The sequence below is a fragment of the Camelus bactrianus genome, chromosome 23 (genome assembly GCF_048773025.1).
Source record: "Camelus bactrianus isolate YW-2024 breed Bactrian camel chromosome 23, ASM4877302v1, whole genome shotgun sequence".
NCBI lineage: Eukaryota > Metazoa > Chordata > Mammalia > Artiodactyla > Camelidae > Camelus > Camelus bactrianus.
The window spans coordinates 22,073,429-22,089,595 of NC_133561.1; the positions used below are offsets into that span (position 1 = coordinate 22,073,429).

Genomic DNA, 16,167 nt, shown 5'->3' on the forward strand with positions numbered 1-16,167 from the left:
CTACAAAATTTTATGAGCAGGCATAGTGACAAAGTTAACTATCAAGGTGTTTGTACTGTTAAAACTCTAGATTGATAAATATATTTGATATCAAGACCCTAGGATTGATAATCACAAATGTTACTAATTACAGCTATGAAATTCACTCATTCATTAGATTAAAATAAGTTTCCTAAGAAAATCTGAAGCCAGTGGGGCCTGCATCATCTGTTGTAGCTGAGGGTAAAAATGACTTTTTACCCTAATCTTCAGACTATCAATCAGTTATACTCTTATTTATAGATCTTTACAGTTAATCTGCATTTAAAGGATTGTGTACAAGAGATTTGTGTCAAAAATATAATGTCTTCCAACCTTGGCCATATTTTTGAAGGTGTAGAAAGCTCACTTGGAGGGCAGAGTCCTTTGCAGGATGGTTCCAATCAGATGTCTAAAATTATTTTGACTCCACCTACTGTTGAAATACTTGGGAGGTTTTTTTTTGCGGGGGAGGGGGGGCTAAGAGCTGCAGGGGTAAAACTTGAATGTTAAACAGAATGTTAAAACAGTTAAAGTAATAGTACTTATTTTTCTCTTCTTTGTTTTCTTTCTACGTAATAATGCCAGGGATTTGAACTATAATAGTAATTAATAAGCTTCCCCTTATACCCCAAAAGGATGATTTAAAATATGTCTAATAGCTTCAATGCATTGAAAAATGGCAACTGCTGTTCCACAGACTTACAGTTAATAAGTTTTGTATTTGTTACTCTGTTGTTTGTTTTGAAATTGTTTGCCATATTTACAGTGAATGATACTACCCATATTAGCCTGTGGTGCACTCCACAGCTCACAATTTTCAAATAAGCTGCCAGAAGAGAGTTCGTTTGGTTTCAATAGTTCATACTAGACACAGAGCCAAATGCAATAGATAAAGGGTGGCAGAGTTTTCCTGTGACTCAGAGGTGAAAACAGAAGAGTGATTTAGCTTGGAAATGTTAAGGAAAACAGTTACTTACATTGTCTGAATTTGCTAGTCTTTGTTTTTGATTTATAAAGTGTTAGTTATGAAGGAGGAGATTGTTGATGTGCTCAACACCGTATTTATTGCAATAGGGAGGAAATGAAGTAGCTCAAGAATATAAAACTATTTTATAGATTCTAATAAAGCAAGTAATTGAGGTTTCAGATTGAAAGTAGCTATGATCAAAAATTGAATTCCATGACACAGTAGAACGTTGGTGTTTATATCTATAAATCAGTTAGTGTTTTCTGTCTTCTGTAGTTTGTAGATCCTTTGTCGTAGCTTTTGCTCTTGCCAGTGGGGTCTGAGCGCTGCTTACCCTGAGCAGACGAGGAGTTTGCTTGGAAAATCCAGGATGGTAAATTAACTTGATTATCAAACAGATTACCAGACAAATATCTTGTGTGATATCTTCTGTATATGTGAGAAATGAGGAACAGTATTTGATTCACTTTGTTTGCCCTGTGAATTCTTGACAGAATGTTCTGACGTGTTCACAAGACAAGTCTCTAAGGTCGTTTTTTCTATGTGAAATGCACCTTAGTTTGTGACATCAGGTTCATAGAGTACCTGGCATACCCAGGTAATACACTGCCTAAGCCTTGCGGGTCAGGAGCTCCCCGCTTTTCCTTGGGGCAAGTGCTTTCAGGAATTACTGTTTTCTGTTTCCCGGAATCAGCTCCATGGTAGTATCTTCGAGATTACATTAGAGCTGTGGCTCTTTATGTGTGGTTCCCGGGCCTTCGTGTCAGCATCACCTGAGAACTTGCAAGAAATGCAGACTCTAAGGCTCTAGCCCAGGCCTTCTGAATCAGACACTCCAGGGGTGAGCCCAGCAGTCCGTTTTAACAGTCCCTCCAGGACACACTAAAGTTTGAGAATCCCTGCATTTAATTAAGACCTAGACTGTCCAAGAAGCCTTAGACAGAAAAAAACCTTAGAAAAAACAATCTAAAAACTAAACTTAGACCTTTGATGTTTCTGCTTTAATTAGAAAAGAGTTACATTATTTTCAGTGTCTGTAGATGCAGTATACTTTGCAGGAAATTTGACAGTTATCATTATTCGTGATAAAAGATATTACAAAATAAACATATATACTTTTTTCTTTTTTAAATTGACATTAAATTCATATAATATAAAATTAATAGTTAACCACTTTAAAATGTACAATTCCGTGGCATTTAGTGCATTTACTCTGTTGTGAAACCGTCACCTCGATGTGGTTCCAAGATATTTCTGTCACCCCAGTAGGACATTTCATAGCCATTACACAGTCATTCTCCGTTCTCCCCTCCCCCAGACCCTGGCAACCACTTATCTGCTTTCTGTCTCCGTGGATTTATCTATTCTGAATGTTTCTTACAAATAGAATCATACAACATAGGACCTTTTGTATCTGATTTCTTTCACTTAGCATAATGCTTCTGAGGTTCATCTGCAGTTGTAGCATGTATTAGTACTTCATTCCTTTTTATGGCCAAACAATGTTCCATTGTATGTATATACCACATTTGTTTATTCATTCGTTGATGGACATTTGGGTTGTTCCCACATTTTGGCTGTTGTGAATAGTGTTGCCAGTTGTGCACAAGTATTTGTTTGAATTCTTTCAATTGTTTACAATTTTGAAGGGGGTTATATACCTAAAAGTGGAATTCCTGGGTGGGATGGTAATAACATTTAACTTTTTGAGGAATTGCCTGTTTTCACCATTTTACCTTCCTACCAGCAACGTATGAGGGTTCCAGTTTCTGCCCTCTCTCTTGACATTTATTATTTCCCTTTCTTATTGTAGCTGTTCTGAGGAGTGTGGTGTTCTGTCTCCCTGGGATGTTTTATTTGTATTATTTCCTTAGTCACTGCTGATGTTGAGCATCTTCTCATGTGCTTGTTAGCCAGTTGCTTTTCTTCTTTGAAAAGAATGTCTTTCTAAGTTCTTTGCTCATTTTTAATTTCTGTTGTTGAGTTATAAGAATTCTTTATGAGGGGTTTCCTCCAGGCCAGAGCCCTGTGTGCGATCTTTGAGACCTGCCTGACCGTCAGCAGTTACAAGGCTTTACTTGGCAGGCTCCATGGAGGGAAGCTGCCCTCCCGTGCCAGATTTGGTACGTAGGTTGCATATTATAGTCTTCTGTGGGGAGCTGCAGGCAACTCTCAGGCCCTCTGCCCCTAGGCAGCCAAGCTCACATGCGTGTCTGCATTACTAGCCCAGGCAGCTCCATTTGGAAGCTTCCTTATTGGAGGCTTTGGCTGAGGCGCCCCCTAGTCACCTCTCTTGAGGCCTCTTTCTGAAGCCCTTGGCTTAGGTATTTTTCTCCACTCCGACTCAACGCTTTTTCTACTCCTGGCTCTTCCTCTTTGCTGTGGTCTGAGTGTTTGTCCCTCCTCCCCACCCCACCATCCCTTGCAAAATCATATAGTGAAATCCTGTTGCCCAGTATGATGGTTTTAGATAAGATGGGGCCTGAGGGAGGTGATGAGGACGTGGAGGTGGAGCCCTCACGAATGAGGTTATTGCTTTTATAAAAGAGGCCTTTCACCAGAATGTGACCATGCGGGCACCTTGATCTTGGACTTCCCAGCCTCCAGAACCATGAGAAATAAATTTCTGTTGTTTAATATCCAAGATGTGGGATTTGTTACAGCAGCCTAAAGGGACTGAGACACCTCTCTTCCCTCTCTTGGCCCCCTGGGTCCACAAAGAAGCAAGAGCCTTAGTTCAGGGCTCCCCAGCAGTGAGATGGTGCTCCGTGTCTGCGCTGCATCTCATCTGACCCTTGCCTGGCACTGCTCTGGGGGGGGAATGGAGCACTAGGGAGCCAGCACCTTTCATTTTGCCTTTTGCTTGCAGTGTGGTAGTAAATGAATAAAGTCTTGAATTGTTATTTTCAGTTTAGCTTATTGTCCTTATCAACTACCTTGACACCTGGCAGAACAGGTTATATGTTCTGGATATTAGATCCTTATCAGATATATAATTTCCAAATATTTTGTCTCATTCTGTAAGTTGTCTTTTCACTTTCTTGATAATATCCTTTGATAGACAAAAGTTTTAGATCTTTATCAAGTTCAGTTTATGTGTTTTTTGTGTGTGTTTCTTGAGCTTTTAGTGTTATATCTAAGAATTCATTGCCAAAGCTAAAGTCATGAAGATTTGAATGTTTTTTTCCTAAAAGTTTTATAGTTTCAGCTCTTCCAGTTAGGTTGTTGATGCACTTTGAGTTAGTTTTTGTATATAGTATGAAGCAGGGGTCCAGCTTTATTCATTTGCATGTGGATACCGAGTTGTCCTGGAACCATTTGTTGAAGAGACTGTTATTTCCCCATTGAGTGGTCTTGGCGCCCTTGTTGAAAATCCTTTGACCATATGCGTCAGGGTTTATTTTTGGACTTTCAATTCTATTCCATTGGTCTGTATGTCTTTAAGCCAGTACTACACTGTCTTGATTAAAGTTGCTTTGTAGTAAGTTTTCATAGATGGGAAGTTTGAGTCCTCTAAACATTGTTTTTCTTTTTCAAGATTTGGCTGTTTGGGGTCCTTTGCAATTCTGTGTGCACTTTAGGATCAGCATTTCCATTTCTGCAAAAAGGATTGTGGGGATTTTGATAAGGATTGTATTAAGTATGTAGATTGCTTGGGGGAGTGGGGAGTATTATCATTGTATTAAGTTTTACAATCCATGGACATGAGATGCAACTCATTTAGTTCTCTTAATTTCTTTTGGCAACATTTTGTGGGTTTTAGTGTATGAGTCTTGTGCCTCTTTAGTTAAATTTATTTCGAAGTATTTTAATCTTTTTCATGCTATTGTAAGTGGAATTATTTTATTCATTTCCTTTTTAGGTTGTTCATTGTTAGTGTGTAGAAATGCAACTGATTTTTTGTAGTGTGTAGATCTTTTATTTTGCAACTTTGCTGAATTAGTTTATTAGCTTAAAGTTGCTGTTTTTGTTTTGTTCTGTTTTAACCATTTATTTACTTATTTTACAATATCATATTTTTTAAATTGAAGTATAGTTGATATACAATATTATATGTTACAGGTATACAGTATAGTGATTCACAAAGTTTTAAAGGTTATACTCGATTTATAGTTACTATAAAATATTGGCTATATTCCCCATGTTGTACAGTACATCCTTGTAGCTTATTTTACACCTAATGGTTTGTAGCTCTTAATCCTCCCCCTCCATCCTGCCCCTCCCCCTTCCCTCTCCGCACTAGTAACCACTGGTTACTTCTCCACATCTGTGAGTCTGTTTCTTTTCTATTCTGTTCACTAGTTTATTATATTTTTATAGATTCCACATGTAAGTGATATCTTACAGTATTTGTCTTCTGTCTGACTTATTTCACTTAGCATAATGTCCTCCAGGTCCATCCATGCTGTACACCAGAAACTAATACAACATTTTAAATCAACTGTACTTTAATTAAAAAGCAAGCAAACAAACAAACAACCCATTTAAAACATGGGCAGAAGAACTGAACATTTTTCCAAAAGAGGAAGTGCACATGGCCAACAGGAATATGAAAAGTTGCTCAACATCTCTAATATCAGGGAACTGCAAATCAAAATCACAATGTGATATCATCTCACACCAGTCAGAATGGCCATCAGCGAAAAGAACACAAATAACAAATGTTGGCAAGGATGTGGAGAAAAAGGAATCTTTGTACACTGTTGGTGGGAATGTAAATTGGTGCAACCAGTATGGAAAACAATATGGAGGTTTCTCAAAAACCTAAAAATAGAACCACCATATGGCTCCGCAGTTCCACCCCTGGACATATATCCAAGAAAAATAAAACAAACATTAATTCAAAAAGATGCATACACCCTGCTATTAACAGCAACATTATTTATAATTGCCAAGATATGGAAGCATCCCAAGTGCACATCAATAGATAAATGGATAAAGAGGATGCAACATATATGTGTAATGAAATATAACTCACCCATAAGAAAGAAGGATATTCTGCCATTTGTGGCCCTTCATTCTCTTTTTTTTCACTTCAAAAACCAGAATTTTATAAATGGCATAAATATCTCCATTGCATCAAAAAAACAAAATACCTACAAATAAACTTAACCAAGGAGGTTACCTGTACTATGTACTATGAAAACTGTAAAACATTGATGAAGAAAATGATGATGATGCAAAGAAATGGAAAGATGTCTTGTGCTCTTGGATTGGAAGAATCAACATTATCAAAACGGCCATACTACTCAAAGCAATCTACAGATCCAGTGCAACCCCCGTCAAAATACTCATGACATTTTTCACAGAACTAGAACGAACAATTTCAAAATCTATATGGAACCATAAAAGACCCCGAATTGTCAAAGCAATCTTTTTAGGTCTTTTTTTCTCTTTCTTTTTGTTCTCTTTTCTTATGGTTTGATAACTAGATAAGTTCCTTTAACATTTGTTGTAAAGCTGATTTGGTGGTGCTGAATTCTTTTAGCTTTTGTTTATCTGTGAAGCTTTTTATTTCTCCATCAAATCTGAATGAAAGCCTTGCTGGTTGTAAGTTTTTCCTTTTCATATTTTAAATATACCGTGCCATTCTCTTCTGGCCTATAGAGTTTCTGCTGAAAAATCAGCTGATATCCTTACAGGAGTTCCCTTGTATGTTATTTATTGCTTTTCTCTTGCTAATTTCAGTATTTTCTCCTTATCCTTAATTTTTGCCAGTTTGATTACTGTGTGCCTTGGTGTGTTCCTCTTTGGGTTGATCCTGTGTGGAACCCTCTGCTCTTCCTGGACTTGCGTGACTGTTTCCTTTCCCAACTTGGGGAATTTTTTCAGTTATTATCTCTCCAAAAATTTTCTCAGGTCCTTTCTCTCTGTCTTTTCTTTCTGGGACCTCTGTAAGGCAAATATTAGTGTGCTTCATGTTACCCAGAGTTCTCTTAAACTATCCTCATTTCTTTTCATTCTTTTTTTTTTTCTGCAGTAGTGATTTCCACTGATCTGTCTTCTAGCTCACTGATCTGTTCTTATGCTTCATTTAGTCTGTTCTTGGTTCCTTCTAGCGTGTTATTCATTTCAGTGATTTTATTCTTCAACTCTGTTTGGGTCCTCTTTATATTTTCCAGCTCTTTGCTAAAAACTTTGCTCTGTGCATCTATACGCCTCTTGAGTTCTCCAAACATCTTCACCATCATTATTTTAAACTCTTGGATAAATTGCCTATCTCCTCATCACTTAATTCTTCTTCTGGGATTTTTATCTTGTGCCTTGGCCTGAGAAATAATTCCTCTGCTGCCTCATATTGTCTGTCTTTCTATTTGTATTTTAGGTAGTTTAGTTATGTTTCTTGACCTTGGAGAAGTGGCCCTCTGTGGGTGACGTCCTGTGTGTTCCAGCAGCAGACTCTTCTCTTGTCACTCAAGAGCCAGAGTCCTGCCAGTCCCAGTGTAGAGTCTGGCTTATGTTTGTGGATTCCTTCCACAGGCTTTGGGATTGTTGTTTTCTTATTTCTGGTATCTGCCCCCTGGTGGATGAGGCTGGACTAGAGGCTTTTGTGCAGATTTCCTGGCAGGAGTCGTCAGTGCCTGACGACTGTTGGGTGAAGCTTGGTCCTGGACCTCTGGTGGGTGGGGCCGCTCAGAGTTATTTTCTAGATTCTTTAGGATGTGTAAATAGAGATAATTTTATATCTTTGTTTACAATTTTTATGCTTTTTATTTCTTTTTATGCCTAATTCCTCTTGCTAGAACTTCTAGTACAGTGTTGAGGAGCAGTGGTAAAGATGGGCATCTTTGTCTTATTCCTGATTTTAGGAAGAAACCTTTCAGTCTTTTACCACTGAGTATGATGTTAATTATTACATACCATTTTTTATATTAGCACTACATTGTATCCTGTTTTTCCTTTGAGATACACATTGCAAATGTATAGAAATGTTCAGAGAGTTGTAAAACAAATACCTATTGTAGCTTTTTTTGTGTGTGCCTAGAAAGGATTTTGGAAAAACTGTATCAAGTATTGGAGTTAGGGCACTTAAATTCACACTACCATGCCATTGTGACAAAATTAGCTATGGAAATGAATCAGATAACTACTGGAATTATTTTTTAAATAACTTGATCAAATTTCCAGTTTTTTTGACCTGAGATTTGGCCAAAGCAAGTTTGATACCCATAATAGGACAATGTAGAGAAACAGTGGCAGTTTTGCAGAAATCTCATGAGCAACATAGAATTATAGAACTAGAAGCAATCTCCAGTCTCCCACGCTCTGCTCCAGAAAGGACTAGGAGTTGGGATTGTTTAGTTTGGAAAAGAGAAATAGGATCACTGTAAGACACAAAATATTTGTACTAATGGAGGAAAAAGGGCTATTTTTTGTTTTGTTTTAATTTAGGCAGGTAGATCAGATAGATGGGTTTTGTAAGGCCCAGTGTAATGGAAGAACGTTTTAGCAGTTAGGAGATATCAAAATATGTAATGGGCTTCCTCTCATCTCATCATCAAGAGGTGAAGCCAAGGTGAGAGGATTCCTTGGAGATGTTACAGGATGGCGGGAAAAGGTTAAGGCGCCCCACATCTCATATTCTGCCATTCTACACATAAGCCATGGGGAAAAGGAACTCAAGAATTCCTGTTGTCATAGTCTAGTATAGACCAATCACACACAATGAAAAACACCTGAGACTTTCCTCAGCCAGCAATGACGATTTGCTGCAGGAAACAAAATCTGTAGGTGTTAATCCCTTGTCAGAATGCGACTCACACAAATAAAGAAACCAAATGCTTCTAGGATGACAAGAAGAGATCGAGCTCACCTCTCAACTATGAGAGGAAGAAAAGAAAAGAAAGGGAAAAAAAGATACAGAAATAGATTAAAAGTCTAGTTACTAAAGGAGTGCTTTCTACATGTGGAATAAAAAAACAAGAACAGACATAGGGCCTGCCCTTCTTGTTTATCTCAGTTTTGAGTTTAGAAGAAAACATTTTTTATATCTCTTCGATTTCGGATCTCTAAGGATATTCTGAAAATCATTGTCTGAGTAGTTGTGAAGAACTGGCAACAACATAACACAGATTTTAAGCACTCTGAATATAGGAAACAGGACTAGAGTAACACAAAGCCAAAAGGCAGGTTTTAATCAACCCCAGAGAAACCACACATCTTTAGGAAGGGAGGCTGGTCAAAATATGGTGTGTTTACTCTTGCTGCCACTACTAGCTCTCATCCCATTCCTTGAGTTTCAGATGACTTACTCTTCCTTTGTACCCTACATCAAGGGATCCACGGAGGGCAGGGGTGGGGTAGTGAGGAAAGGTAGTTAGTCGTCCTCCCCAGCACTGCAGAGATGGCTCAGAGCAATCAGTGTCCCTTTCATAATAAAAATAACTGCCATTCTTGAACACCTTATATGCCAGACAGTGCACTGGATGCTGGTTATAGATGCTCTAAGGGATGACTTACCCATCCCACAGTTCATAGGCCTCCTGTCAGCTTTTCACAGTCCAGCCAGGCTTCGTCTTAGGTAAAATTATGAGTAGTCCTGGCAAATATCAGGCATTACTCCGTGCTTCCCTACCTCTGGTTTAGTGTAATTAACTAGTGGTACTCATTTGTTAACGGCTGGGTTGCCTCTCTGGGCAGTTCTTTTTCAGAGATGAAGTTCTGTCAACTTTCTATCCTCTCTCCAGTGTCTGCTCCTTTCAGGAGGTGTGTCCTCTTAGTATTCTCCATTCTCCCTGTTCTTTAACTCCCAAACCAAGTAAGACAGAAAAAAAGTGATCTGCTCCTCAGTGTTGCTTTCCCCTTGGGCTAGCACAGCTTAGTATCAGCCCTTCTCCCACTGGGAGAGATCCTTCAGAGACCATACAAAGCACTGCTTTTTAAGCATCCAACTTTGCTCGTTGTTAGCAGGTCTGCCACGGGAACCTTTATTCCTGAATTCTAGGAATTGCACCTGAATCATCTCCATGTTGGCCGTCTGAGAATCCGTGCTGCCAAGTGCTTATCCTCCCGTGTTGTTTGGCCTGGGCTAAGAAACCGTAACTCTTGATATTTTCTCTCTCAAATGTCAAAGAATGTATTTCAAATCCCAGTGTTACCCTGCTGTATTAAGATTTTTTTCATTTATCTGACTAGCTGTCTTGCAGTGATTTAATATTTCTTTATCCCCTAGGGAAAAGTTAACCATCGGATGCCGCCAACTGGTTGAGATGGAACATACCATGCAGCAGTGCAATGCATCCGTCTATATGGAGGCCAAAAACAGGGGATGGTGTGAAGACACGCTCAATTATAGGACCTAAGTGCTGATTTGTAACTTAGAAGGAATTGCATTTGTCTTCAAGAACAACAGAATAGCTTTCAACCTTTTGTGCCAAACCCGAGATTCTTGCAAGAAATGTCTCATTGGTACAAAAAGATGATTGCCTATTACTGACAATCTCATTGAGGTTCTAAAAAGCCTAATGCATCCATTGTGGGATAAACTGTGGACTCAACTCTTCTGAAGTTGACCATACCTCCCTACCTCTACTCCTAACACTGAGCCAGTATGTCTAAGGAAAGGAGAGCCATCTTTTCAGTCGTCTTAGGGCAGGAGGCACTGTGGCATCTGAGGAAGGCCCAGTACATAGTGTTAACATCTCTCTCAACCCTAAATATGGGTACGTGACCAGAGACATTTCCAAACCTCAAGAAAGAATTCGGACATGACCAGGGTCCCCATCTGCCACAAATGAAATCTTACCCTGGGCTGTTTGATGTTCAGACTGTCTTCCATGTAGACCTGGGGCATGCAGTGCACATCCCTTCCACCTCCCCTAAGGTGGTAGAAATAAAATTTTGGCTTCAGCTCCACCCTGCTACATAGCATCTTCTCTTCTTCCTTGGGCTTGTCACTTTTCAGTGCATTCTGATTGGAAGAACAGGGAAACCCCTTTGCTGAGTTTCCCCTTAAATGTGAAACAGCGTGGGTTTATGGGATCAGGTGGCATTGGCTGATGTTGGTCCCTAGCTGAACCAAGTGTTTAACTGACATTTCTTATTTAGTTATACAGTAAGTTGAAAATCCTTGTTTACTAAAGTATATTATGCTTTTCTTAATACATTAGATTAAATCGAATTTGCTATTCTAAATGTTAATTTATTTTTTAAAAAAAAACCAATAAATTATTGTTAGTGATTTTGCTTTTCATTTTACTTCTAAATTTCATTTCTGAACTGTATACAGGTATGACGAAATGACATTCCAATAAAGGAGAACTACTCAAGGTGCTCACTAGCAGGAAAAAGGCCCACTGAGCTGTTTGCATAGGAGCCGCACCTGCTCCTGGGGCTCAGCGTACCCTCGGGTATGAGCCTGGGTGGAAGGAGCTTCCAGAGCATCTCAGTCTGCCTCTTTCCATGTCCTCCCTGAGGAACCAAGAAAGCATCCCCTCCTACCACCAAAAGCACTTTTTTCAGGTCTTTGTCCCTCAGTTGCGTCTAGGGCCACAGCTGTTATTGCTGGGTTTTGCTCTGCTTTGTTACCTCCCTGCTTCTCTTATCTTTTTATTATAAGTTATGCTCTTTAGGAAATTTTTTTTCACTCCTATCACCTGCATACTTTTACGTATTTCACCCAATGCACATGGGTTTTAATTTTATCCTGATCTGTCTTTAGCTTTGTTCATTGTGGATTTTTCTTTCTTTTTTTAAGTATTTTGATATGTGAAAATGTTTTATTCCAACTTTCTAGTCTTATTTAATCCTTAGAAACATTCTTTAAACTTTTTTAGTGTTTGTTTCTTTGAAATGTCAGGGTGTTTTTCTTTTCCCCCATTCTTTGTGTTCTTTTCTGTTCTTAAACTTGAACTTACACGTTTTTCCTAATAGTCTGGTGCAGGAGTTGAGGGATCCCTTTCCTCCCTCCCCCTACTCTTTCTTTTCTGCACCCCCCCCCAACCCCAGGACTGGAGTAACTCAGTTGACATAGGACCATAAGGCCCACTTTGCAGAACATAAATTTGTTTTGATGAGAAAATTATCAGATCTTTAGAAGAACTTTAGGTCTTTAAAAATCTCCATTCAATATGTATAGCTATTATATTTCCGGCAGAAGCTTCATCAGCATGCCATGAATCAGAAGGGACTGATGGGGAAAGTCACACAAAGGGAAGGGTTCTCTACATGATACCTTTGCCTTAGTGAGGAGCCAGCGGTAACTTCCTGAGAAACATGCATGAGAATTATTCCAAGCAAAGTCCCTGGAATCACTTTACACCAGCCTTTCCCAGCCCATTTCCCTCTGGAAAGGACCAGGCAGGATCTCTAGTCTGGAGCGGCCAGCGCTCTTCCAGTATTCTGAGCCAAAGAAAAACTGGCTAAAGAATGAGTGTGTTGTGCCCCAATAGGTCCTCTGGTTAGGGCTTGCAGCAGGCAGTTGGGATAGATTAGACCTTCACAGATGGGTTAACTTCACTTTCCTGTCATATGAAAGACAGGACTCAAGACAAACCTGAAGCTTTATTTCCTTGATCTTCTGGTCATCATCTTAAGCCTAGTTTATACTCTTCACACACCGGATCTGACCCCTCCCCTGGTCCACCCGTCGGTTGGAGCATTTTGGCTCCCTACCTTGATGAGTCGGGATGAATTTACCTTTTTCTTCCTAGACGGAATACATCCCACTACTGAATAGTCAAATCGTCTTCCACTCAGGAAGTGATGACACCCAGACCCCTTTACTGATTTAGACAGGACTGATACCCAGTTGCCCTCCCAGTTGGTGCCAGTAAAACCCACTCCAGTGAAAATAAAGAGCCCCATGAGCCTGAGCAGAATTTACGACAATGAACGTGGGATGAGGTGATAACACCCACGTCTCAGCTACCACCGTGGCTCAGTGTTCTAACTACAAACCAATGTCAACAGTCTAGCTTTTGCAACTCCATCCTAGACAAATGGGTTACGGGCTGAGCTACATTAGCTCAGTATGTAGCCCTTGCATGGCCAGTGGAAGTGAATGGTTCCGTGATGTGATTCCTTGTGAGGTCAAAGATTGACATGTCCTAGGTTTTTTTAAAAAGCCCTTTCCTTTACAGGTTTGGTTAAGCTAAAAAGCCAAAACTTTTTTCAAATGTACAGTTTTGAGTTTTGTCAAACAGTCACATGATCACCAGCACTCTCTAGATGAGTTCCATCACTTCTCAGAATGCCTTTGTGCCCCTTTGTAGCCAGCATCCATCCATGCCCGTCTCAGGAGGCCATTGACACCTGCTGTCCCTGCACTCTTCTTTTCTCGAATGCTGTATAAATGGAGGCTTTTGAGGCTGGCTTTTCACTTAACACAGTGCTTTTGAGGATCTGGCCATGTTGTTCACTCAGTACTTCATTTTTTTAAATTCCTCAATAATATTCCACTATAGAGATGTACCCATTCATCCATTCACCAGTTGGAAGGATACTTGAGTTGATTTCAGTTTTTGATTATGAATGAAGGTGCCCTATTGACTTACAGGTTTCTGTGTGACACATTTCCATTTCACTTGGACAAATACCTAGGAATGGGATTACTGTGTCATAGGGTATTTAGCTTTATAAGAAACTGTCAAACTTTTTCCAAAGCGACCTTACAATTTCATCATCCCTCCAGCAATTTGAGAGTTCTGGTTGTTTTATATTCTAAGTAGAACTTGGTATTATTCAAAGTTTTGATAGGTGTATTTATTTTGTTTTTTACATTTTCCTAATGATCTATGGTAGGGAGCATGTTTTCATGTTATTAGACTCCATTTATCTTCTTTGGTGGTGTCTTGTTCCAAGTCTTCTGCCCATACTGGGTTGTTTTATTGAGCCTTTGAGAATTCTGGATACAAATCCTATGTCAATGTTTTCTTTCAAGTCTGTACCTTTTGGAGACACTGTACTACTTTTGGTTAAGATAGAGACAAAACACTTGCTTAATGCAGAAGGTAGATCTTATTACCATGGTTTGGGAGTTGCCTTAATGGATAGTTGGCTTTGTTAATTATTGATTCGATGACTGCCATTACATTTGGTAGATGCCTTCTAATTTACTCTTAACCTTAACTGCTGGACATTTCAGTTCATCTCTTAAAGTTCATTCTCTCATTCAGTAAAGTTTGGTATTCTGCATGTGCCCTTTTTCCAGGCTGAAATTATGTATTAGTCCCATTGTTCAGTCTGAGCAAATGTGTAGCCTTCTATTCAGACCTATGCTCTTTTTAGATTCTTTCATCTCTACAAGCTGTCAATCCTGTATATACCCAGCTTAATAACTGAGATTTTGCTTCTCACCCTTTTTCAACTTCCAGTAAAGCAGGGAGCTGTTATCAGTGAAGCTTAAATATTTTGCTGGCTGTTGTGCTAGTGAGTTAAAGAACCCGTGACATGCATTTGAGTACATCCTTCTCTTTATAAACTCTACCTGTTGCTCAATGTATCATTATTATAATTTTTAAGGTTGTTGAGAAGCTTCTGGTCTTATAATGAAGAAAACTGGGGCTGCACAGTAATTCCTGTGCAGATGATTTATTTAATAGGTCTCCTGTTTATAGGACCAAATTTGTGGCTTGGCTTTACTAAGTATTTGGGGTTCATATATTAGATTCATATATTGGTGTTTCCTTCTTTTTCATCCAGTTAGTTTACCTTGTATCTTAAGTCTCATTCAATGAAAGACTGCTCAAATCCTCTTTTTGGGGGGGGGGGGGGCAAAGTAGGATACAAACAAATGACTAACACTGTAGAGACTGAGTTTTCTGTGACTCATAACTTGAGTTGCAGAAATCTCCTGTAGGGACTCCTTCTCTTTTGCCTGTTTCAGTGTTAAGAATTCTGAGGCCCGGAGAGATTGCAGGGCGCACACCTAAGCGAGGACTCCAGCACTAGTCATACTCCCAAATCCATGGTTTCTCCCCGAAATAGGGTTATGTAAGGAATTCTAAAACATGCTGAGAATGATAAGGTACGTAAGACATACTAGAAGCCCCAAATCAAAAGCCTACCTTGAAAGTCACAATAAAGGAAAACCCATGCCTGATTATAACCATTTGTTTTGTTAATTCAAACAGTGTTTTATAGTTTTGCTACTGTTTTAAGAATCTGGTATGTTTAATGCATTGTGAGAATTGATTGCAAAAGTGGGAAATACTAAGATCAGTTCTAAACAATTTCAAAACCCATACTGGTTAAAAGAAATTTTTTTTAATTATGCTGAGGCTATGCCATTTTCTTCTTTCCTCAAGAAAACATGTACCTTTTACAATGTAGATAAACACAACAACTGGTCACTGAACACTGTTGTCTTTTTCCTCTATGGAAACTTCATATATGCTTCATAAGCATAATTTTAGCGACCAGACTACCTGTTTGGCATTAACGGTAGCAGAGGAAAATCTCTGACCCAAAGTGTTCCCACATATTATTTCTTCATTAAGCATGTTACTTAGGAACTGAGATTTCAAGGATTTTACTTTGAATTCCCCACTAAAGTTTATTTCTTTGTGCTAAATAGAACATATACAGATCCATTTTAAAAACAGTCATCATATTAGGCAAATTCAAATCTGCCAACCTTGTTTTAGTCCAGAACCAAACCAGTGATAAATAGAGTCAGGAACTACGCAGCCACCAGGCAAACTGATTTCCTTTCTTGCTGGTTCTCAGTGGAACAGATCAGTGAAAATAAGGTATCAAAATACCTGTGCAATATTTGGAGAAAATACCTAGTTTTCTTTCTAACCCAGGCTAGCCGCTGGCTAGCCATTGTCCTAGTTGACTCATTAGATTCTGTGTGCCTCTCTGTCTTCTCTGAGATTAAAAAAAAAGAAAAACAAACTTAACATCAGTCCTTACTTCAGATGTAAGATGCCAGGTAACTATCTTCCCACAAATACCTTAAACCTGTTGTTACTGAAAAAAAGTTTTTTTGCCCTCAAAACTTTTAGTAATGAATGAGTGACTACACAAACAACATTTGGATATTAATCGCCTGGTGCAAGGATCTCCTGCAACGTACCTTTAATGTGTTTGCATCAGCAGCAAGCATTAGGATGTTCTGATTCTGGCACCATAAGTTCTGTGTCCAGCACTACACATTAGATACCAAGTCACCACCCCAACCAATATTTATCCATATGAATAGAAAAACTGAACAAAAACATAGTTCTGATAAAGGC

General features: G+C 39.0%; 1 protein-coding gene across 6 annotated transcripts in view; it reads left to right on the forward strand.

Moving 5' to 3' along the window:
- The window catches only part of SWT1 (SWT1 RNA endoribonuclease homolog), an 82,817-nt gene extending 71,649 nt beyond the window's left edge, over positions 1-11,168 (forward strand). For 5 of the 6 annotated variants that reach the window (XM_074351791.1, XM_074351794.1, XM_074351792.1 and 2 more), the window contains one exon: positions 10,161-11,168. In XM_074351791.1, coding sequence (XP_074207892.1) covers positions 10,161-10,290 — 130 coding nt within the window. In that variant the 3' untranslated portion in view covers positions 10,291-11,168. The remainder of the gene's footprint in view (positions 1-10,160) is intronic. The other variant, XR_012501850.1, reaches the window with a different exon arrangement.
- Positions 11,169-16,167: the final 4,999 nt, after the last annotated feature.